The following is a 22593-nucleotide window of genomic DNA, read 5'->3' as shown; positions in this document are numbered from 1 at the left end:
AGTAATAGATACAAAGATGCCGTTTGGACAGTGAATTGCAGGGACAGGGGCTACTTGAACACATCACATTTCGTATTTGTGCTATTTGCTATTGCAGAGATATGAGGCCATCTTTGGTTTTAATAACATACTAAAAGATGTTAATACATTTGAAGTAACTGAAATATAAATGTAAATGAGGAGGCCCTTATTGGTCACAATTATTTCGTACGTATTTGTTATTTACTTGAAAATATTTACTATTGATCACAATACGAAACAAATAGAAAGATGCAAAATACATACTGTACACGATACAAAACTTTACTGAAGCATGCACTCAATATGCTTCCCCTCTGCTGCAAATGCATATCTGTAGTCGCCTTTCGAATGACTTGTGAACGGCTGCCAGGGTGTCACGTGAGATATCAGCGCACGCTTCGATGATACGTTGCTTCCTATCGTCTGACGTAGTTGGTATTTGAGCATACACTTTATGTTTGATTGCTGTCCACAGAAAAAAATCAAGAGGGGTCAAATCAGAAGACCGGGCTCTGTAGCCACACGGGAAGAGTGAGCAGGATAGCCGTCATGATGGAACCACATGCACTGACGCGTAGTTAGTGGTACCTCTTCCAGCAAAATGGGCTGAACGTTTCGCAGGAACTGTGCATAGTTATTGCCATTTAGTGTACCCGGCATGACGTACGGCCCCACAATGGCATTTCCGGCGATGCCGCACCACACGTTAACACTCCGCGGTTGCTGATACTGTACCTGTCGAAGCCAATGAGGGTTATCTACTGACCAGTAATGCATATTATGCAAATTCACATTACCGTGGTTAGTGAAAGTCGCTTCATCGTTAAAAGTTCCCGTTGAAAAAGCGTTGGATCATCTTGTACGCGCTGAAGAGCAAACCGGAAAAATTCCAGGCGCCGTTCGAAATCCACACCGGAGACTGCTTGATGTAATAAGAGGTGAAACGGGTGAAATCTAGGCCGCTGCAATGAAACACTTCTTTGACTTATATCACATTCCGAGGCGGTACGTCGCGACGAAATAGTAGGATCGTTCTGCGCCAATGCTAGAACGCCCTCTTCATGTACCTCGCCAGTTGCAGTTTTCTGCCTTGTCCTCTGTATGGCTTCCCATGATCCCGATTCAAGTAGTTACTTGCAAATACGTGCAAGAAGTTGGCGCGTAGGACGCTCACGATCAGGATAAAGCTCTTCATATCGCTTTGTTGTTCTAATAGCATTTCTTCTGCATTTCATCATACACTAGAAGCATATCTAACTTTTTTTCGTTGTTGTACATGTCTGCTCAAAGAAACTGTGACAGAAATGCGATGTCTCATTACCCCAGTAGCACGTTTATGGCCTTCTCTCCAGCTACCTCGTGCGTCACCTTGCGGCGTTATCGAGAAGCAGGAAAACAACACCTTCCCTGTTAAGTTCCTCAGTGGTCAACAGGAAAGGTCGCATTGGACAATGCCGCTTCGAAAGACGAATACGAAACGGGAACATATCTATGTCTCAAAAACTGTTCGCCAAAATATTATGATATACACATATTTGAAACCGTCTTTTCTAGCCCATCATCTTACGCTAAAATTTAACTTAGGGTTTCATTTAAAAAAACCAAAGATGGCCTCATATCTCTGTAATAAAAATAGCACAAACATGAAATGTGATGTATTCAAGTAGCCCTTGTCCCTGAAATTCACTTTCCAAAATGCATCTTTGTATCTATTACTGTTGGGGGGATACAAGGGGTGTTATGACTTAGTTGCCTCACCCTGTATAACAGAAAATTTTATTTCCTTAAAGTTGAATGAAACCATTGCACAACCATATTTTTTTAAATTTTTTTATTCTGATGATTCCTAGATTCTGTGCTCATAACTTAAATTTAAGGGGACACTGAACGTGGAGGTTAGGTACCAGACAACGTGTAATTAATATATATCAGTGGTGAATGTTGCAAGAAGTGTGCCCACAATTTCCTTTAAAGGTTTACCGACGAAATTTTTACTTCATGAAGCTTGACCAGAACAAAATTTCTATAATTGTCTACTACATATGTTACTACTACCAGTATATATTCCATGGCTATTGTGGAAGCTAATAATTAATTTATGGTGAACAGTTGCAAACTACAGAGCGCAGGTATTCCGTGAAAATATAATATCTGTGCGGATTAAACAAATACGCAAAGCAACAGCTGATATTCAATTTAAAATTTAGGTGGCCAAGAAATATATCACCCAAATTTTTGGAGCGCTACATCGAGCGCGGCTAATATAGGTAATGATACTTTCCTTATAGCTTCCAAAACGACAACGCATTTATCCACTTTAATATGGAAAAGTTCTCAACACAGCTGTCTTATTTCGTTTACTAAAACCAATTACACGTGTTAGAAACGCAGATGTTGAAATTATAGAGATTACTTTATTTGGAAGAAATAAATGTTGTTACATTTGAACACTTAGTTTGTGGACAGAAGGTTCTTGCTCCATTGTATGATAGAATAAAATCACACATATGATTTAAGTAGCTGACTATGGGTATGCTGAAAGTGCTATTCTAATTTAATGTGAGAAATGAATTTTTCAAGAATTGTTATATTATGGCATATGGTTATACACACCGCTAAACTCAGAGTTTCTTCTGTGTTCTATGTACCAAACATAATCTAAACCGATTTTCGATACCGCAGTTAGTACCATCCAAATTTTTCGTTCGTTAAGTAGGTCTGTTGATGAAAGATTGGTTAGTGAATACGCAGCAAGCCAAGCAGGCCACTCTGTCTGCTGAGACAGCCTGCGATGCCGACCTTCCACTGCCTGATCCTGTTCAACAACATCGTCAAGGTCGGCGATTCCACTCCCGGGGAATAGCAATAAGGCGGCCATGTTCTTACTGAAATCGAAACTTCACTTTGTTTTGCACATGTCTCGTATATCGTGGCCACAAAAAAAGAGAAAAAAATCACTGGGCAGTGAGATCGATCTGACACTTCACTACCGTCTGTAACTCTGCGTGTCTCAGACATAAACTGTGTATAAACATGTATTACGTGCAGCTTTATATTGCATGTCTTAGATAACTTCGTACAATTTTGTCCTGAACTTGAGTGTAAAGTGAAACTAAGAGAAAAAGAGAAAGACCTTGTAACTTAAAACAGTAATATTCTTACATCATCACAAAAACAGTTTCTGTTTAGTTTTGATATTTTTGAGAGTTATTTGGATTTAATTACAAAACTATCGTAATATTTCGTATAGACTGGTGACGCATCAACAAATATATTTTCCCAGTTTGAAATTCAGAAGCACCTGAGAGAGAATTTAGTACAACACCCCCTAACTAATTAGTTTTATTTAAGAGACGTATTTCAAGTGTCACTAGATGACTGAAGCAGCGAACATCGGTTAATTAAAACAGCGAATGCGTTACGATTGCATCTGGCAGTCACATTTTGAAATAAATTATAATTTCGGTACTTTACTTAGTTACTTTCGAGTCTTGTCTTTGAGTATTCGCGAAGTTTGGAAGGACGATCTGAAGAAAATTTTTCTCCAGGCTGTATTTACTGTGGACAAATACAACATGGCCTCGATTTCCACAAATGGTTCAAATGGCTCTGAGCACTATGGGACTCAACTGCTGAGGTCATTAGTCCCCTAGAACTTAGAACTAGTTAAACCTAACTAACCTAAGGACATCACAAACATCCATGCCCGAGGCAGGATTCGAACCTGCGACCGTAGCGGTCTTGCGGTTCCAGACTGCAGCGCCTTTAACCGCACGGCCACTTCGGCCGGCCCGATTTCCACAAATGACTAATTTTCAGTCATTCAATGCGGTGAGTAGATGTTAAGTATGTCGTCACTTACTCTCATTTCGGTGTCTAGAAGGCGAAAATAATTACCTGTAATACATTTGTCGATAGTGAAACTGAATTATAGGAATTCATTTCAGACACATTTTGAAGTCATGTGAGATTAATAAACGCTGCGGGCCGGTCTTCAGCGTCTTTAAAGTACATACTGTCAAAGACAACAGTATTGTTTCACTTCGCTGTTTAGCATTAAATCGATTCAGTGGCTAGTATCATTGCTTGACGTTGGAAGAGCATAACAAAGGCGTTATCACTACTGCAATAAACATATGAAAAAATTAACGACACCTAGAACTTACGCGTCGTGTGAAGTGGCAATGCAATTGATTTCTTGTAGGACCATCTTCACTTAAAGTTTAGTTAAACCACTACAACTGAATGCTAAGGACGGAAAAGGTTCGAATCCGAGAGCGTTTTTAGGAACGCTTTACTTTTTAAATATAAAACGCGAATGTGGCTTTTGCTCTTAACAAAATTAAAATGAGAGTAAAATATTTGTTGGCTGACTGTTCTGATACTTTATTTAGGCTACTGACTCGTGTATGACGGACAGAAATAATGGACTGCTGAACAATTCTCGATACACACGTAGATGCGAAAAGTACGGAAGAGCTGCTAAATTAGTTTCCGTGTGCCCTCGGTGTCGTAAGGTTACAACAAAGAAGAAGAAAAAAATTTTATTACTTCCCTTTAAAGTCTGTTCAGTAATAGCGTTGACCACTTAGTGACGGCCGTAAAGGCGAAGTTTCCAACGCCAAAATAATTTATTAAATGCATTAATAATGAAGCGAGATTTTTGGTCCTTAGGATTTGAAAAAGTCTCGGTCGAGTCAGCTTTTCTCGACATATTTACCTGATCCCCGACGTCAACGACGGAGGAATAATGTGATTGTTCGGGAGAACGGTTTCTGTTTGCTGACATTGTGACAGCTGACGAGCTGTACTCACGATAAAGTTCCCAGGACTCGTGTTCTGCGGCAAGCGCCGTTTCGGCAGGCTTGGTGTCGAAGGCGGGCACGGCGGGGGATCCGAGCACGGTGAGCAGCTGCGCCAGCAGCGTCGAGTAGTCCGCCGTCAGCAGCAGGAAGAGCGCGACGAGCACCACGACGCGCAGCACGCCGGCCTCCATGGCTGAGCGCTGGACACCGACTACCCGGCGCGGTGAAAGCCGCCGGCCGCCGTCTCGCGCCGCCGCCGCCCCGCACCCGCCTCTCGCGCTCTGCTGCTTAAGCCGTCGCGCTAACCACTGCTGCTGTACCACTTCCCTTTCGAACCATCGCCTGCCACGGGATGCCCCAAGATTTGCGTTTCTCATTAAAACGTAGCTAACTACAGACCGACTTCACTTTCGCCAGCATTCTCAAAAATTTTAGAAGAAGTAATGTACAGGCAGCTTCTCAACCATCTGACCACAAATAACATATTATCAAGAACACAATTTGGATTTCTGAAGGGTTCTGATATCGAAAAGGCTATTTACACCTACAGTGAAAATGTACTTAATTCATTAAATAACAAGTTACAAGCAGCAGGTATTTTCTGTGATTTGTCAAAGGCATTCGATTGTGTAAACCACAACATCCTTTTAAATAAATTTGAATTCTATGGTGTCAGGGGCAGTGCTGCAATATGGTTCAAGTCATACCTAGCTAACAGGAAACAAAGTGTGTCAGTGCAAGGGACTAGTGAATTAAGTCATCTGTCATCATCAGAATTACATGTGGTGTCCCACAAGGATCCATCTTAGGGCCATTGCTTTTTCTTGTGTACATTAATGATCTCTCATCAGTTACACTGCCAGAAGAAGAATTCGTTTTGTTTGCAGATGACACAAGTATTGCAATAAATAGTGTGTCGAGTGTAGTTCTAGAAAGATCTGCTAATGATATTTTCGTGGAAATTAATAAATGGTTTAAAGCCAACTCACTGACATTAAACTTCGAAAAGACTCACTATGTGCAATTCAGAACCTGTAAGAGGTTTCCACCCAGCATATGCATAAAGTAAGAAGAAGAGCAGATAGGAGAGGTTGACAGTCTTAAATTCCTGGGATTACAACTTGATAACAAATTCAGTTGGGAGGAGTAAACCACAGAACTGCAGAAACGCCTTAACAAATCTGTATTTGCAATTCGAGTGTTAGCAGACATAGGTGACATGAAAGTGAAAAAGCTTGCATACTTTGCCTACTTTCATTCCATAATGTCATATGGTATAATATTTTGGGGTAACTCTTCAAGTCAAACAAAAGTTTTCAGAGCCCAAAAGCGTGTAATACGTATTATTTGTGGAGTAAACTCACGGCCGTCTTGTAGAAACCTCTTCAAAGAACTGGGTATACTAAATACTGCCTCTCAGTATATTTATTCCTTAATGAAATTTGTCCTAAATAATATATCTCTTTTTCCAACAAACAAAAAAATGGCTCTGAGCACTATGGGACTCAACTGCTGAGGTCATTAGTCCCCTAGAACTTAGAACTAGTTAAACCTAACTAACCTAAGGACATCACAAACATCCATGCCCGAGGCAGGACTCGAACCTGCGACCGTAGCGGTCTTACGGTTCCAGACTGCAGCGCCTTTAACCGCACGGCCACTTCGGCCGGCCTTTCCAACAAACAGCTCAGTTCATACATACAATACCAGGAACAAAAATGATCTGCACAGGGACTTAAAAGCACTTACTTTAGTTCAAAAAGGGGTCCACTTCTCAGGAACACTCATCTTAAATAATTTGCCAGCAAACATAAAAAATTTAGTTACAAATAAAGATCAGTTTAAAAGGAGCCTGAAAGACTTACTAGTGGCCAACTCCTTCTACTCCACTGACGAATTTTTTAATAGAAACAAATGATGTATTGTATATATTCATACTATTAGTATTGTTATTTCAGCTTAAAAAAAATTGACATGTTCCACATCCACGAGGATCTCCTCAACACAGATCTATGGGACGAAAAACTAATCTAATCTAATCTAATGCTCTTCAGACCGAAGAGTGGTTTGACAGTGCTCTCCACGCCAATCAGTCTTGTGCAGGCCGTTTCATCTCTGAATAACTACTCAAATAACGGTCATTAGAATACAGTGGGTGACCATTATTGAACTATATGAAATAAAATTGTTATAACTTCTCAACGGTTGTACAAACTGCACGGCTGGTAGCGTGGCATGACGGGAATTCGTATGCGCATACACGGTTCGGTTTAGCAACGAAGCCCACTTTCATTTGGTTGGACTCGGCAGTAGTCGAAATTGGTGCATTTGGGTGACTGAGAATCCGGATTTCGCGATCGGGAAGTCTCTTACCCTCAACGGGTGGCTGTGTGGTGTGCAATGTCCAGTCACGGAATAATCGGTGCGATATTCCTTGATGGCACGGTGACTACCGAACGGTATGTGAAGGTTTTGGAAGATGGTTTCGTCACCATTATCCAAAGTGACCATGATTTTGACAAGATACGGTTCATGTAAGACGGATCTTGACTCCACCGAAACAAGCCAGCTCTTGTGGCCGAGCGGTTCTAGGCGCTTCAGTCTAGAACCGCGAGATCGCTACGGTCGCAGGTTCGAATCCTGCCTCGGGCATGGATGTGTGTGATGTCTTTAGGTTAGTTAAGTTCAAGTAGTTCTAAGTTCTACGGGACTGATGACCTCAGATGTTAAGTCCCATAGTGCTCAGAGCCATTTCAACCCATCGAAACAAGAGGGTGATGTACTGGAGGAGCACTCTGGGGACCGCATCCTGGCTCTGAGGTTCCCCAGAGGCCACTGCCATTGTCCTCGACTAGCCGCCATATTCTCCGGATCTGAACCCATGATACTCTGTTTTTAGCGTTATATTAAAGACAAGACGTACAGCAATAACCCCAAAACATTGCAGAGTTGAAAACAGCTATTCAGTACGTAATCGACGGCATCGGTTTTCCGTCGCTTCAGAGCGTCACGCAGAATTTCGCTATTCGTCTGCGCCACGTTATCGCCCATGACGGCAAGCATATCGGTAGAGACGTTTACATGTTGAATAAAGTATGTGCACGCCATAGTTTGTAACTAATGTAATTTTTTTATATAGTTCAGTAATTACTGGTTGCTCGGTTGACTGGTTTGTTGGCTGCGGTTAAGTGACTAAACAGCGATATCATCAATCCTTGGGCCAAGAGAGGAGTCAGCTAGAACTTTGAACCGGTTATGAGAATACGTAGGACTCGTAAGCATAGAAACATTGAAAGGCCTAGACGTCTCTCTACGATATTTCCACCGCTACACTTCTCTGCGTTACCGAACTACCTGTTCGACAATGCCCAAGATGAGTCCTGTCTCAGTAAAGTCGTGTCATAGTTTTTTCCCACAATTCGGTTTAGTACCTCCTCATTACTTATTCGATCTGCCCGTCTAATCTTCAGCATTCCTATTTGGCACCGAAACTGAAAAGCTTCAGCCATCATCAGTTATTTTGCCCCCGAAGTAGCAAAAGTAACCTACTAGTTTTAGTGTCTTAGTTCCCAACCTAATTCCTCGCCTGACTTAATTCGCTACATTCGAATATCCTTGTTTTACTTTTGTTGAAGCTTCTCTTATAACCTTTTTTCAAGATACTGCCCTTTCCGTTCAGCTGCTCTTTCAACACCACTACAGTGTCATCGGTAAACTTCAAAGATTTTATTTCTGGTCCCTGCACATTAATTCCTTCTCCGATTCCTCCTTGGTTTCCTTTATTGCTTCCGTAATGTACAGATTCAATAACACAGCCGACAGGCTACAGCACTGTCTCATCCCCTTCTCCACCACAGCTTACCTTCCATGTGCTTCGGCTCTTGTAAGTACGACTTGATCTCAACACAAGTTATAAATAGCCTTTCGTTCCCTGCAATGAATCCCTGTTATCTTCAAAATTTCTAAAAGTGTAGTTCAATCAACAATGTAAAAAGCTTTCTCTGAATCTACTAATGCTACAAATGAAGTTTGCCTTTCTTCGAAGCATCTTCTAAGATAAATCGCAAGGGAAGTATAGCCTCTCATGTTCCTGCATTTCTCAGGAACCAAAACTGATCTTCTCTGACGCCAGCTTCTATTAGTTTTTCCATTCCTCTGGAAATAATTAGTCTCAGTATTTTGTAATCACACCTGTCAGAACTGCTTAAGAAGGTAGAATGAGGCAGCTGGTACCCCATATTTCAGTCAGTCTTTTAACAGCAGCGTATCCCCTTTTTTGAGCTCTAATAGGAGCATTTTTTCGCTGATTACACACTTTTTGAACTCTGAGGGTGTTTCGCCTCTCTCATACGTCTGCCAGAATACCATCGCAAACTGAACGATTATATCAACTGCCAAAACTTCCACCGGGTCTGATGTGGAACCCGGAAATGTAGCTACTGAACTCGTGTTTCACGTTTCCTGCCACTATTATTTTTCCAGTATTAAGCTGGTTAACCAGTTTTGGTCTGTCGAGAGATGCACTGACAATCTGGCACTTACACGAGGATAAACAACGTTCATGTAAAGTTATGCATCTTACACAATGAAGAGAGGTGCCTTTCGTTCCGGGAGTTTTTAATCGGCACGAGAGCTGTACGGAGATGTTCAAAAAATTCCAGTGGCATATGCTACATGACGTTTATTCTTGAGAGCCTGCATTCCAGTAAGTCTCGCAACATATTACTTCCTTCCACATATACCTCTAGAAATGACCACATTGAGAAAATCAGAGAAATGAAGACTAATACTGGGTTTAGCTGTAATTGTTCTTCATACACGACGTTAACTAACATAGAGAAAAGTTCAGGGTCGGGGTGTGGGGGAGGGTGGGAGGGAGGCGGGTGATTGTAGTACCAAACACCGTATAGTGGTTTGCCGAACATAGATGTAGCTGTAGATCCAAAGACTGTAGCAAACGATTCCCATAGCAGCGATGCAGCCATTACTATCACAGGCTTTTTACAGTAGTCATTAGCATGGACCTCTAGCACCCTTCCTCTTCCCTCCCACTTAATCGCTGTGCACCTGTAGTTGACCAATATACTTATTACTGATATCTGGTTCGGTTCCTGATATCACATGCTTCTCGCTCAGTGTTTTAAATGCGGATGACTAGATCTGCCAACTGCCACTCACATGTTGGCGCCATCTGCCCACTGAAGGGGGTTATCCTGTCTGAAGCACACAAGTACGATCTGATGTCCCAAATGGAAGAAACTCAAACAAGATCCAACATCCAAGGTCCATTTATGTCACATGACGCAAACTACTGGGAATTTTTGTTGTAATCATATGTAATGCTGTACTTAAGTGGACAGGGACTTTGCAAAATTTCGGAATGTGTGCTGCGATTTGGAAGAAACCCTTTGGAAATCAAAGATCTTGTATTATGAGGCAGTTTCCTTACAAGAATAGTACTGAGTACTTGGCCTCGTCAGTTAGATGCTGTCCATATTAGAATGAGCTGGTAAAGCGATTTTCTGTGTGAGTAACGCAAATTAGAGGCAATACAGTCGACAGCATTGTGCTGAGTAAGGCCATCAATTACGCCATTGCATAGTTTTACAGCAGAGTATTTGCCACTTTATCACCTCTCAGATAGTGTTGGGTGTCATAGTTTTTACCTCCGGACGTTTTGACAGAGCGAGGCGACGCAGTAGTTAGCACACTGGACTCGCTTTTGAGTCGACGACAGCTCAAATCTCCGTCTTATCATCCAGAATTAAGTTTTCCGTGAGGTCCCTAAATCGCTCGAGACACATGCCGGGACTGTTCTTTTGGATAGGACGCGGTCGATTTCCTTCCCCATCGTTCCGTGATCCGAACTTGTGCTCCGTCTCTAATGACCTCGATGTCAATGGGGCGTTAAACGCTAATCTTCCTTCTTTACCTCCGCTCGTTTGTGACATGTCCATATCACACTGTGGAATGGTTGGGAGTACCGAAATTTAACTTTCTTCCATAAACATTTTATCTAATTTACAATGGTTTCGTAAATAAAAGAAAATCACAAAAATCAACAGATTAAACTTTTATGTAGGTGAAGTGTCGCAACTTGGCCAATATGTGAAACCAACAACACGGTATAAATAAAAAACAGAAACATAATCCAGAGAAAGTATTTATATGCGAACCCAGAACACTTAATAAATGTTCTAAACGAATTTTCAGTTAGATAAAGCACGAGCAATACCATGAAATAGGATAACTACCCAACAGGCAACACAGTACGAACTGAGATAAAAGCTGCTGTCGATGGATTCTATGAGCTTCGTAGAACTTGATTACAGGTCTTCTCGGGAACTGTTCGTCACGTGTGAAGATCTGGAGAGGATAACTGGGAACAGCAGCATGGCTCCCGACAAGATCGCAAACATTTGTTGAATAAAGTCGAGAGAGGGTAGTGTTGATACCTATTCACTGGGTTAGGAACCAACATGAGCATCAAGGATATTATACTTGTAATTCTGTACTCTCAAAATCTCACCTTACTATATAGCAACGAACACGCAGACACTGTTTCATCCTGAGACATCTCGGAATGAGATATTTCATACATTCTGCATTCTCGCCAAAAGGAAAAGCAGGCGTGTTGTTAATTTGCAAGCTAAAACGGGAATCATTCGTGAATAGAATCCAACTGTGATGATCTAGAGTCCAGTGACAATTGAAAATGCCATCATCTACTTCGAAAGGCGACAGATACCGTTGTGGCTGGTAGTCTCACATATATATCACGTCCATCAAGACTTCAACGCATCGTACTCAATTATACCATCGTTACGGTAGCTGCAGCATAGCCTGAACGTAGATGAAAGGATGTTTTAATCTGTTTCATCGAATACACAATGACTATCGTCTACAACTACATCTACATCTAAATGGGTACTCCGCAAATCACACTTAAATGTCTGGCAGAGGTTTTCTTGAACCACCTTCATTATAATTCAGTATTATTCTAGTCTCGAACAGCACGCGGAAAAAACGAACACCTGTATCCTTCCGTGCGAGCTCTGATTACGCTTATTTTATTGTGATGATCGCTTCTCTCTATGTAGAGCGTCGTCAGTATATATTATCACATTCGGAGGAGAAGGTTGGTGATTGAAATTTCGTGAGAGGATTCCGCCACTATGAAAAACGCCTTTGTTTTAATGATGTCCACCGAAGACCTATATCATGTCAGTGACACTCTCTCCCCTATTTCGAGATAATACAAAACGTGCTGCTCTTCTTTGAACTTTGTCGATGTTCTCCGTTAATCCGATCTGGTAAGGATCCCCAACCGTGCAGCAGTACTCCAAAAGAGGACGGACAACTGTAGTGTACGCAGTCTCTTCAGTAGACCTGTTGTATCTTATAAGTGTTCTACCAATAAAACGCAGTTTTTAATTCACCTTCCCCAAAACATTTTCTATGTGTTCTTTCCAATTTAAGTTGTTCTTAATTGTAATTCCTAGGTATTTAGTTGAATTTACGGCCTTTAGATTTGATAGTTTTATCGTGTAACCGAAATTTAACGGATTCCTTTTGCCGATTTTCGCACCATACGGATATCTTTTCGAAATCGTTTTGCTATTTCTTTCGATCTTCTGACGACTTTACTAGACGATTGACGACACCATCATCTACAAACAACCGAAGACTGCTGCTCACATTGTCGCCTAAATCGTTTATATACATAAGAAACATTAGAGGGTACATAACACTACCTTAAGGTACGCCAGAAATCATTCTGTTTGACTCGATGACTTTACGTCAGTTACTACAAACTGTAACCTCTCTGCAGGAAATCACAAATCCAGTCGTATAACTGAAACGATATTCCATAAGCACAAAATTTGATTACATGCTGCTAGTGAGGTACGGTGTCAAAAGCCCTCTGAAAATCTAGAAATACGGAATCAGCTTTAAATCCCTTGTCGATAGCACATAACACTTCGTGTGAGTAAAGAGCTAGATGTGTTTCAAAAGAACAATGTTCTCTAAATCCGTGTTGACTATGACTCAATAGACCGTCCCCTTCGAGGTGCTTCATAATGTTAGAACACAATATATGCTCCAAAATTCTGCTGCATATCGACCTTAATGATATGGGCCTGTAATTTGATGGATTACTCCTATTGCCTTTCTTGAATATTGGTGTGACCTGTGCAACTTTCCAGTGTTTGGTTACGGATGTTTCGTCGAGCGAACGATTGTATATGATTGTGAAGTATGGATCTAATACACCAACATACTCTGAAAGCAACCTAATTGGTATGCAGTCTGGACCGGAAGACTTGTTTTCATTAAATAATTTAAGTTGCTTCACTACCCCAAGGATATCCACTTCTAAGTTACTCATGTTGGCAGCTGTTCTTGATTCGAATTGCGGAATATTTACTTCGTCTTTTTTTGTGAAAGAACTTCTGAAGGCTGTGTTTAATAACTCTGCTTTGGCAGCTCTGTAGTCGATAGTAATTCCATTGCTATCGCACAGAGAAGAGATTGATTGCGTCTTGCTGCTCTCATACTCTACATACGACCAGAAACTCTTTGGATATTCTGCTAGGTTTCGAGACAAAGTTTCATTGTGGAAACTATTAGAAGCATCTCGCATTGAAGCCAGGACTAAATTTGTAGCTTCTGTAAAGGATCGCCAGTCTTTGAGATTTTACGTCCTTTTAAATTTGGCATGCTTTCTTCGTTATTTCTGCAACAGTGTTCTGATCCATGTTGTGTACCATGGGAGCTCAGCTCCATCGTTTGTTAATGTATTTGGAATAAATCTCTCAATTGCTGTCGAGACTATTTCTTTGAATTCTAACTTCATCTGGTCTACACTTACATTTTTAGTTTGGAAGGAGTGGAGAGTGTCTGTCAAGAAGGCGTCAAGTGAATTTTTATCTGCTTTTTTGAATAGGTATATTTTTCGTTCATTTTTGGAGGATGTGGGGGTTACAATATTCAATCTCACTACGGCAGCCCTGTGTTCACTAATCGCTGTACCCGTTTTGATGCTCGTTATTAGCTCAGGACTATTTGTTGCCAAGTGTATTTTCACAACCGTTTAGTATTCGCGTGTTCGAAATAATTTTCTGAGACTGCGTTTAGCACAATTTCGGATGATGCTTCATGCTTACTACCGGATTTAAACATGTATTTTCGCAAACGTGAGTCACCACCAACTAAAACTGTATGAGTCGGGTACGTGTTAGAAATTAAACTCAAATTTTCTTTGAACCTTTCAGCAATTTTATCATCATCGTAACAAATTGTATCTCATTATCGGCTTTGGACGGAACATCTGGATGTCGAACCTGCGGCCAGAAAGTGTTTCCACAAACTATGAACAGCACAAGGGCCAGCATTTAGCCGTCTGAACACCACAGTATACTTCCAGTATGCTTCATCTGCCTCTAACGTGAAGCGACGCCCTCCATGTCATGTCAAATAATGATTAGAAGTTCGTAGTCCACGTTGGCCATCTCTGTTCTCCTTTCCTAATTCCCATAGCTTCATCTTCCACTGAATTCTCAGCCACGTTATTGATGCTGTGAGCCAATGACGAATGTTGATTGGTGGGTTACAGTGTCCTTATTTTGCAAGTGGTAGGTATGTGGAGTAATTAATTTGGAGCAACACTGAAATTTCACGTACATTGCCCTACATTTTTCCGACTTATAAGATGTATCTGTATTTTTTTCAAAAGACGTATAGAAATCAATATGATACGCACTACATGGAACATAACTGACTTTGGTTGACCCTTCTCCATGTGAATCACATGATCCACATAAAGCAACTTGAGACGTATTTTAGAAAAATGGCTCTAAGCACAATGGGACTTAACATCTGAGGTCATCAGTCCCCTAGACTTAGAGCTACTTAAGCCTAACTAACCTAAGGACATCACACACATCCATGCCCGAGGCAGGATTCGAACCTGCGACAGTAGCAGCCGCGCGGTTCCGGACTGAAGCGCCTAGAACCGCTCGGCCACAACGGCCGGCGTATTTTATATTTACTGCTTCTTACTTGGGGGAAAAATATTATTTGTTAACTTCCCGTCCATAACGAGGTTATTAGAGACGAAGCTTTGGATATGGGAAGGATAGAGAAGGAAATCGGCCGTATTCCTTCAAAGGAATCATATCGGCATTTGCCTTACGCGATTTAGGAAAATCACGGAATACCCCAATCTGGATGGCTGGACAGGCATTTGAGCCATCGAGTAGGAAAGAGGAAGGGATTCCACCTAAATTTATCTGAATGATTGAAAAAGTCACCTAGACGACAAACTGGATCAAGCTCTGCATATATTACAGCATAGTGTTTCCTCCTTATTTAAAATAACCTTATTGGGGCAGTTTCGGTTGTATCTCTCTCCACGGGAAGCCAAAATGAAATGTGACTTTAATTTTTGTTCATTCGTGAATCATTTGGAAGTCCTAATAATTATTACCCTTAGTAACCAGTAGTTTGTTAACTGCATTATGTGATTTTCACTTGTTCTCATATGTAGACAAAAAATATCAGCCTTAGTACGGATCAACTAATTATTACACCTAACGACAATTGTGAATGTAATATCAAATTATTGAGAAGTAGTTTGCTGTAGAAGAGGCCATCTGCATAGAAAATGCAGTAATACCTTCAAGAGAGAATGCGTGAACTGAGGTCTGAGAAGAGCACACCCAGCAGTTTACATTCTGATGTCTGAGGTGACGCAACAAGCAAGCATGCGTTGCGAGTATCGACGTGATTAACATACACATGGGAAGAAGCTGTCCCTATTCATCAGCACATGAAATGTAAATCACTTCCATTTCGCCGATGTCATGTGCGTTTGTGACATTGAATTCTCCCAGACGAAGATTTTTCAGTAAATAAGTAGGAGTTTGTCCTTTTAAAATTCAAATTTAACGCGGCAAGGAAACCGCGAGTGTTCTTTCAATTACACGTCTACCTGGGACAGCATCAAGGATAGAGAATGCTTCGTGGAAGAGAACTTTATTCTTGTTGGTTACAACGCATATGTCAAAATATTTACACAACTTTTTCTAAAATTTTTAATAGTGTGTTCCCAAACATATTTAACTAAACATTTTATTCACACAGTATTTAGAATATGAAAAAAGCATTGATTTGGCGTCTGAGGAACATTCTCAGATGAGCTACATATATTCGCACCACTTTCGTGGTCTCAGATATTCTCACAAGCGATCTCCCGAATCGACTATGAAGTATGATTCGTCACAGTTGTCCTGAGTGACAGTGAAAGCAATTGAACCATAACAATGTAGCTAAAATATACAGTTCGAGCAAAGATTTGGCGATTACTAAATTTGCCATAAGAACTCAACATGTGTAACCGATAGTTATCATCCCCTTGAAAAGATATCTCCGAATTTGATTTCCACAGTGGAGTAGACTAAGGTGTGAAAAAGTTAACTTCTTACCTGCACCGCTATATCCATACCTTCATCTCGTCATTTGCGTTATTTCAGCAATGAATGAGTCAAGTGTTAACATCACAAGTTCCAGAAAAGATAGATCCGGGAAGATATAATTAGTTACACAGCACATAGAGAGATCATAAACACAGAATCTAATGAATTTTGAAACTGACTTGTAACACTTTTATATATCTTACGACCGTATAATGTGGTACAGAAACAGTATGAACTGAGGATGGAATCAGAAAAGTATGCTAAGTCGATGGCCCGGCTTTCACGTTTCTGCTCAGCCTTTGACAAGTAGCCAGGGAAATAACAGCGGCACTCAGCCCTGCTTGTTATGTGGTACGCTGGGATGTGAATGAGCCAGCTCACTGTATAAACTCCGTAGCTTGCGCACCGTTACCCCCGCCGGCCGAGCTTAGTCCAACCTTGTGCCGCTTTCACTTTCGGCTGAGACGGGCTCTTGCATTCTGCCAGTCATGTGGTCTGTTCCAGCGTCACCACAGCAGACGGTCAGGACGCTAAAGTTGTTTCGAGCGACGTCCTGATTACAGAACTCTGTCACAATTTTAAAAGCTGTGCTTCATTTACCACAAAAGCCGTTTTTGTAATATGTATCCAACCGCCTATGTTTTATCTGTTCAATGTGAAACCGTTTGCATGTTTTCGTATACATATGTATTATGTGGATTATGTGAAGCAACAGGAACAGTGTACTTATCATTAAAAGTATAGTGAATGCACCGAAACTGAAACTACGTGATCATTCCACGTTGCTATGTTACACACAGAAAATTTATGTAGAGAAAATGATTCTACTTGTGGGCCGTTAATAGTGCAATCGCCGGCCGCTGTGGCCGAGCGGTTTTATGCGCTTCAGTCCGGAACCGCACTGCTGTTACGGTCGCAGATTCGAATCCTGCCTTCGGCATGGATGTGTGTGAGTGATGTACTTAGGTTAGTTAGGTTTAAGTAGTTCTAAGTCTAGGGGACTGATGACCTCATATGTTAAGTCCCGTAGTGCTTAGAACCATTTGAACCAGCTTTAATAGTGCAATCTAAAAGCATGAAAGTTTTCATTTATCAAAAGTTCTGCAGTTTTTTGCGCTGATAGCCACTCTTTAGCGTTCATGGCATTAGGCCCCTATCTTGCGAAAGCTTCAGTCGATATGCGTGAATTTTTCGTTAAGGACATATAATCAGAAAATATTGCACAGTCTGCAAAAGTACTGTGGTTACAACTATTTCCTTGTATATAATGACTTCCGCTTTGTAGACCAGCAGCTATTAACTTATTGTTGCCACGAAACGACAAACGAACACTCTCACCCCTACCCTCCCCCCCCCCCTCCTACCACCCCAACACACGTGTTTGTGTGTATATGGGAGGGGGGGGGAGGGGGATTGAGCGGGATGGCAAGACTGAGCTGATAGGTGTTCGGCTATACGTCAGAAGACAAAATACACAAATCAAAAAAAGTTTTTCATCACCTCGGTTCCGAGGGTTCCGGAACCTGTACAGAAAATTGGATTAGAGATCAACAGAAACATCATTTCCGTCCTGTTTATTGCTCTTGAAATCCACACATTGCATGTTGTCCCATGATATAGCGCGACCTTGAGAGGTGGTGATCCAGATTGCTGTACACACCGGTACCCCTAATTCCCAGTAGCACGTCCTCTTGCCTTGACACATGCCTGTATTCGTTGTGTCATACTGTCCACAAGTTCATCAACGCACTGTTGGTCCAGATTGTCCCACTCCTCAACCGCGATTCGGCATAAATCTCTCAGAGGGATTGGTGGGTCACGTCATCCATAAACAGCCCTTTTAAGTCTAAAAAATATGTATGTGAAATCTTATGGGACTTAACTGCTAAGGTCATCAGTCCCTAAGCTTACACACTACTTAACCTAAATTATCCTAAGGACAAACACACACACCCATGCCCGAGGGAAGACTCGAACCTCCGCCGGGATCAGCCTCACAGTCTATGACTGCAGCGCCTCAGATCGCTCGGCTAATCCCGCGCGGCTTTTCAATCTATCCCAGGCATGTTCGATAGGGTTCACGTCTGCAGAACATGCTGGCCACTCTAGTCGAGCGATGTCATTACCGTGAAGGAAGTCATTCACAATATGTGCACGATGGGGGCGCGAATTGTTGTCCATGAAGACGAATGCCTCGTCAATATGCTGTCGATATGGTTGCACTTTCGGTCGGAGGATGACATTCACGTATCGTACAGCCGTTACGGGGCCTTCCGTGACTACCAGCGGCGTACGTCAGCCCCACATAACGCCACCCCAAAATAGCAGGGAACCTACACCTTGCCGCACTCGCTGGACAGTGTGTCTAACGCGTTCAGCCTGACCGGGTTGCCTCCAAACACGTTCCCGATGATTGTCTGGTTGAAGGCACATCCGACACTCATCGGTGACGAGAACGTGATGCCAATCCTGAGCGGTTCATTCGTCATGTTTTTGGGCCCATCTTTACCGTGCTGCATGGTGTCGTGGTTGCAATGATGGACCTCGTCGGGAGTGAAGTTGCGCATCATGCAGCCTATTGCGCATCGCTTTGGTTCACTCAGAGACACCTGCACAATTCCCTTGTTGAGAGTCTTTCCTGGCACAAAGTAACAATGCGGACGCGATCGAACCGCGGTATAGGCCGTCTAGGCGTGGTTGAACTACAGACAACACGAGCCGTGTACCTCCTTCCCGGTGGAATGACTGGAACAGATCATCTGTCGGACCCTCTCCGTCTAATAGGCGCTGCTCATGCATCGTTGTTTACAGCTTTAGGTGGGTTTAGTGACATCTCTGAACAGTCAAAGGGGCTGTGTTTGTGATACAATATCCACAGTCAACGTCTATCGTCATGAGTTCTGGGAACCGGGATGATGCAAAACTTTTTTTGATTTGTGTAAATTTAAAAAGGGAAGTAGTTTTAACATCAGATGTGTCATAGATTTCGTAGCCATCTACTGCAGTGTTCACTCCGAAGTTGGTTTTGATGCAGCTCTCCGTGCTTGTCCATCCTAGACACGTCTCTTCATTTCCAACGGAATACTGAAATTTACATCCTTTCGAAAGTGCTTACAATATTCAGGGCTTGGTCTCTCTGCACTTTTTATTGTAGGTTAGCAAATCAACTATTCCTTGATGCCTCATTTGTGTCCTATCAACCTACGTCTCTTTTGATAAAGTCGTGCCATTAAACTGTTTACTCTCCGATGTAATTTAGTATATCTTCAGTCGTCATCCAATTCATTCGTCTAATCTGCAGCGTATTTAACATAAAATATGTACACTTCGTCCACCGCCTAAGAGCTGACTGTCTCTGTCGATCTTCTATTAATTCTGTAACAAGATCCATCGACATACGCCGCATCGAATTTAACGACCTGCCTCCAGGTTCAGATTTGCTCTTAAAATACGAAGAAAGCAAATGTAGAGTTTAACATCCCACTGACTACGACGGCACTTTAGCTGGAGTATAAACACGGGACGGGTGAGAATGGGACAGGAAGTCGCTCGTGTCCTTACCGTTGGCACCTTCCTCGTATACGCCTCAAATATTTTAGGGAAACCACATAAAATCTAACGAAGATATGAACTCGTCCCCTCAGATGTAAGTCGAGTAGGTACTTTAACGGCTGCACCGTCTCGGTCAGTGATCTCAAAATATCAATTTTAATTCAAAGGCTCGGGAAAAAGAAACGAGAAAGGTTTGAGAATACAATGTAAGGTAAATATCGCAAGTCTTCAGTTCAACCATTTTAATCACCAAACTTAAGAGTGTGAAAGAGTTTGTACATAGAGAAGTGATGAAAAACAATTTCTTGTAATGGTGTTACACAGACAGTTAGAAATTTGGACTGTGCGTAGGTCTTTAATCAGATGCACAGAACATATAATTTCCAGATATCTATTCAAAACATACATTGTCATCTTTAATATAAACATCAAATTTTAATTTGTGTTTGGGTGCCAGCCTTACTTTCAGGAAAAATGAAAAAGGAACATTCTGGCCATTATTTGCATATTTATTGCCAATTTCGGTTTAGCAGCAGGTAGTTACATAAATAAGAAATAGATCACTTCTATTTCGTAGACCGCTGATGGATCCATAACAGAATGGACTCTTGCACTTCCTTGCGCAACTGAAACAAAAGTCAACGCATGTGTTTCTTCAGGTTGCCAAAGATGTGAAAGTCACACGGTGAAACATCCGGGCTGTTTGGACGATGTTGTAGTGTTTCCCAACCAAATCGCTGAAGCATAGGCTTCGTTTGATTGGCAGTGTGGGGACCGGTGTTATAGTGCAACAGGATGATTTCGTCCGATAGGATTCTTCGGCGTTTTGAGTTTATGGCGCGTCGTAGTTTGTGCAAAGTGTCTTGATAGCACTGCGATTGCTGGTCCATGTTCGAGGAATTCGACGAGCCGAGAGTCGCTGTAGTCGAAGAAGATCATTATGACCTTATCAGGACTTGTGCGAACAGCTTTGGATTTCTTTGGTGGCGGAAGTGTGAGGAGATTCCATAGCTGGCTTTGCCGTTTGCTCTCGGGCTGTCGGAATGCTGTCGGGCGGAATCATCCCGCTTCACGATGCTGCCCACCCCCACACTGCCAATCGGACGAAGGCTATGCTTCAGCGATTAGGCTGTGGAACACTGTAACGCGCTCCAGACAGCTCGGATGTTTCACCATGGGATCTGCACTTCTTTGGCGACTTGAAGAAAGACATGCGTGGACGTCTGTTCCAATCGGACGAAGGAGTGCAAGAGTGGGTACGGTTGTGGATCCGTCAACGGCCGACCGCGTTATACTAAACAGGAATTGATCGCCTCGCCTCCCGGTATAAATGTCTTAACGCCTGTGGTGATTCCTTTTGACTGAAACCAATTGATGGTCTCGTTGTGGTGGATGTTCGGTTTTCGTTTGACTGCTCCTTATATTATAAGCACTCTTTAGGAACAGGACTTGCTTCGCGTCGGCACAATACATAATCTCCAGTTCATTAAAAGATTTATCATCTGTTTCAAGATACTAACCTTCCCAGACCGTGGGAGCATATATGTGGTATTGGAGGTTCGTGGTTCGATCTAGCGGCAAATGCTGAACCTATGCAACCTACACAAACGTGTACTATAAGTACTGAGTTGGTAAAAACAGTTGATTAATTTTACAAAGGAAACTTCGAGGTTCATATATGTGTACCTACGGGAGTGTAGAGGTTAATCTAGGTCAGTTCCCTGGACATTGCCCCATCTGATAGAAATATTTAAATTCGAACATAATTAAATTTTGTGGTGCGTCGTAATGAAATTCAAATGAAGCGTTTTCACTTAAATATTCAGCCACAAAGGACACCTTTTCTAAGCTCACTGATTCCAACATGTATTCACCAGTGACACCTTCTATAGCGCCTGGAAGGTCAGTATCAGTGTCAGTATCAGGACACACGATGGTCTTCCCCTTGCAACTCTGCCCGTACTCTTACCCGCGACATCGATTTGATGCAGGAGTCTTGACGACTGGCAAGAGATAGTAGAGATTCGCGCGTCTGTAAAAATATCGAAGCCTGAAGCACACAACAGCTTCGTGATGACTGGGTGTTGTGTGATGTCCTTAGGTTAGTTAGGTTTAAGTAGTTCTAAGTTCTAGGGCACTGACGACCATAGATGTTAAGTCCCATAGTGCTCAGAGCCATTTGAACCATTTTGAACACAAGAGCTACCACCGTCATACCTGAGTCACGCCGGCTCGGATCGATCGCTCGATCGTGATAGTCGTGTGGGATCTTCGGCGGTTCACCGCGCCAGGCGCTTTGACCGGCACATAGGGAGGCAGTTAGAAACTGTCAGCGGAGGCGGAAGCAGTAGCTGTGGGCGCGAGCACGCTCTACCGCTGTTCAGCCCTGATATATTAAAGCAGGAGGAAATCTGTACGAGGACAGTGAGTCGAAGTCTGGAAGTTTGTGGTAAGTTCCTATGGGACCTGACTGCTGAGGTCTTCGGTCCCTACGCTTACGCACTACTTAATCTAACTTAAACTTACTTACGCTAAGGACAACACACACACCCATGCCCGAGGGAGGACTCGAACCGCCGAGGGGGGGGGGGGGGGGGGGGAGCCGCGTGAACTGTGGCATGGCGCCTTAGAGCGCGCGGCTACCTGAGCCGAGCTTGTGGAGATCTTGAGTGCCTCTTGGCTACTGCTTTATCAGATATTTTGTTTGATAAGTTCCTTACTGTAAACTGTGTGCTTGC

General features: G+C 42.3%; 1 protein-coding gene across 1 annotated transcript in view; it reads right to left on the bottom strand.

The window, feature by feature from the left end:
• LOC124554829 overlaps nt 1–5036 on the bottom strand; it is an 86911-nt gene extending 81875 nt beyond the window's left edge. Inside the window, exon 1 of the mRNA XM_047128493.1 lies at nt 4837–5036. Coding sequence (XP_046984449.1) covers nt 4837–5017 — 181 coding nt within the window. The 5' untranslated portion in view covers nt 5018–5036. The remainder of the gene's footprint in view (nt 1–4836) is intronic.
• Nucleotides 5037–22593: the final 17557 nt, after the last annotated feature.

Source organism: Schistocerca americana, chromosome X, assembly GCF_021461395.2.
Source record: "Schistocerca americana isolate TAMUIC-IGC-003095 chromosome X, iqSchAmer2.1, whole genome shotgun sequence".
Classification (NCBI taxonomy): domain Eukaryota; kingdom Metazoa; phylum Arthropoda; class Insecta; order Orthoptera; family Acrididae; genus Schistocerca; species Schistocerca americana.
This window is presented reverse-complemented; position numbering and strand designations above follow the sequence as displayed.